The sequence below is a fragment of the Montipora foliosa genome, chromosome 9, assembly GCF_036669935.1.
Source record: "Montipora foliosa isolate CH-2021 chromosome 9, ASM3666993v2, whole genome shotgun sequence".
NCBI classification, from domain to species: Eukaryota; Metazoa; Cnidaria; class Anthozoa; order Scleractinia; family Acroporidae; genus Montipora; species Montipora foliosa.
In genome coordinates, this window is record NC_090877.1 from 19,311,359 (window position 1) to 19,313,858 (window position 2,500).

The following is a 2,500-nucleotide window of genomic DNA, read 5'->3' on the forward strand; positions in this document are numbered from 1 at the left end:
GCCCGCTGTGTCCTGCGCATTCCTTTTACAGTAATTCAGCTGTTGTTACGTAAGCCTACACAACATGAAGTATCACGTGCTTCAGCGAACGTAAAAAGAAAAGAGACCCCTTCTAGCAGGGAACAAGATTAGTAACCAGAACGTAAATCACACCTTCTCTGAATGAAACAATTTCAAGTGAACTTGAATTATATTTCAGGTTTTATCAGGGCAGTGTTTACATGCAGATGAAGATTCACAGCTTCCAATTCGTGTTGATGTTGAGACAGTTGGTGTACCACATGACTGCATTACTTTGAGTACTGAGGTTAGTCAGCTATAACTTCATCAATGATTCAGTCGCAACTCAAGAATCGCAGTGTATCGCTCTGTGATAATTTTTACTATTTGCAATAAGCGAAGAAGAATGCTTCTAAATTCAGATCTGTATGTTTGTGCCTTATGTAGCAAATTGGAACTTGTTACAAAGATTTCATTCGTTGAAGTACGAGCACCACCTAAGGGTGCTTTGGCAATCTTGAGGTGGTCGAATGTTGTATCTTGTTGGTGCTGTTTTGAGCTTCCCCAAGCAACAGCAAAATGTAATATGGACAAATTCAGACAGCTTGTAAAGAGTCCTTTGTTTCTCTCTGGCCTTGAAAATAGCAACGTGGGTCACACGTTCACAGATTGGCCGAGATATCTTTTTTTTATCATATTGATCAAAATTGGGTTCAGTTTATGATGTCATCACTTGGCTAATTTGCATATTTGAAAAACTTGATTATCTATGAAACAAAAAGAGATATTTTTAAAATGATTAAACAGTATTCTTCTCGTACAGACTACATGTTCATGTCTTAAAATGGTTTAAATAGGAAATATGCGACTTTCACCATAGTAAGGTATTAGATTTTATTGTAACCTCCCCATTTAGGGACAATTATGAAGTTGTTGTGGCAAGCTTGTATAAATAGTTTTCCTTACTTGATCGACCGACCGACCAACCTACTGACCTACCTACCCACCCACTCACTCACTCACTCACTCAATCAGCCACTCAGCCACTCACTCACTCACTCACTCAGTCATTCAGCCACTCACTTATGGACGGTACTTTTTAAGTATAGACATAAAAGCCTCGATCTTTAGTTACTCGCTTAGAATACAGCATAAAACAGTCAATCCTCTATTAAAGGAAGCATTTCATCACGCAAAAAGTCGCAGCCAATTTTTTGATATATTAAATAATGACGAAACTATACGAATGCACTCTACAAGCAATACATCAAGCCAACTACACATCAAGAATGCTCGTTCCCCCATAAAGAAACAGCTTAAAAAGGACTATACATTCGAAATTGGCTGAAGGCTCGCAACAGCTTCCGAAGGCTCTAGAGAGAAATTTACACACAAAGAAGTCAAATTCGACTACCAATTGGAAGACTATCTCAAAGCTATCATAAACCCAGCATATAGAATAAGTATGACAAAATTGCGTCTGGGGGTTCATAGCTTGTGAATACAGACTGGGAAATACGAAAATAGAGGTGCACCAATCCCAGTAATGGAAGAACGTGTCTAGTCTGCAATAGAGGTTATATAGAAGACGAGCGGCACTTCTTGATGTATTGCCCAGGGTACGATAACATTAGAAATGAGCTCCATTCTCTCCTTTCAACACACGATGTTGTTTTCAAAAGCCTTAATGATGAGGATAAGATACGGTGTTCACTTACCCTAGAAAACGAAACCACTTCAAAGATAGTAGGTAAATACACATATTTTATGTTTCAGAAGAGAAAAGACATCCTAAATGCAAAATAATTGAAGAAATAATTTTATACCAATTGTATTACAAGTAATTGTATGATCTTTTAGTTAATAAGTTATTCTAGTAGATATCATCACCTTTATTGTATCGAGACCGATACCTCCCTTTGGAGAGTAAGGCGCAATAAAGATTTACTGTTTACTGTTTTACTCAGTCACTCATTCACTCAGCCACTCAGCCACTCACTCACTCACTCAGCCACTCAGCCACTCAGCCACTCAGCCACTCAGCCACTCAGCCAGTAAGAGTGCGGGGAAGGGGAAAGCAGTTTTTGAAAAATGAAATCTTTTTGTTCTGATTTCCTAATGATTTTGCTTGTCACTTTTTGTAGCCTACTATTGAGAAGTTAAACCCTCAATTTGAGAATGCCAAGCAACTCTTTAAAATCATCATGCCTGAACTTGTAAGTGTATACAAGTCTTACTTCATATTTTGAATGCTTTTTGTACTGGAACTTTCACAAAAAGATTAAAATGTATCGTGAATCATGAAAGTCACCTAAAGGATTGTCAAGAATTGCCCTTTTCCAGTCACGTAATGACGTTAGCTAGCTATGCCAAAACTAAAACCACTCAAAAATAACGAGATACTTGTAAGTTTAGGAAAATATCTGGGGGTGACTTCGCCCAAAATCACCAAGTTTCAGTCACCAACAGCAGTCCTTCTTAGGACTACCCTCTCGTGCGA

The 2,500-nt window shown here is 38.2% G+C and overlaps 1 protein-coding gene across 1 annotated transcript in view; it reads left to right on the plus strand.

The window, feature by feature from the left end:
• Positions 1-2,500, plus strand: part of LOC137970208 (1-phosphatidylinositol 4,5-bisphosphate phosphodiesterase zeta-1-like) — a 79,146-nt gene that overhangs the window by 65,176 nt on the left and 11,470 nt on the right. Inside the window, exons 27-28 of the mRNA XM_068816729.1 lie at positions 200-307; positions 2,145-2,216. Coding sequence (XP_068672830.1) covers positions 200-307; positions 2,145-2,216 — 180 coding nt within the window. The remainder of the gene's footprint in view (positions 1-199; positions 308-2,144; positions 2,217-2,500) is intronic.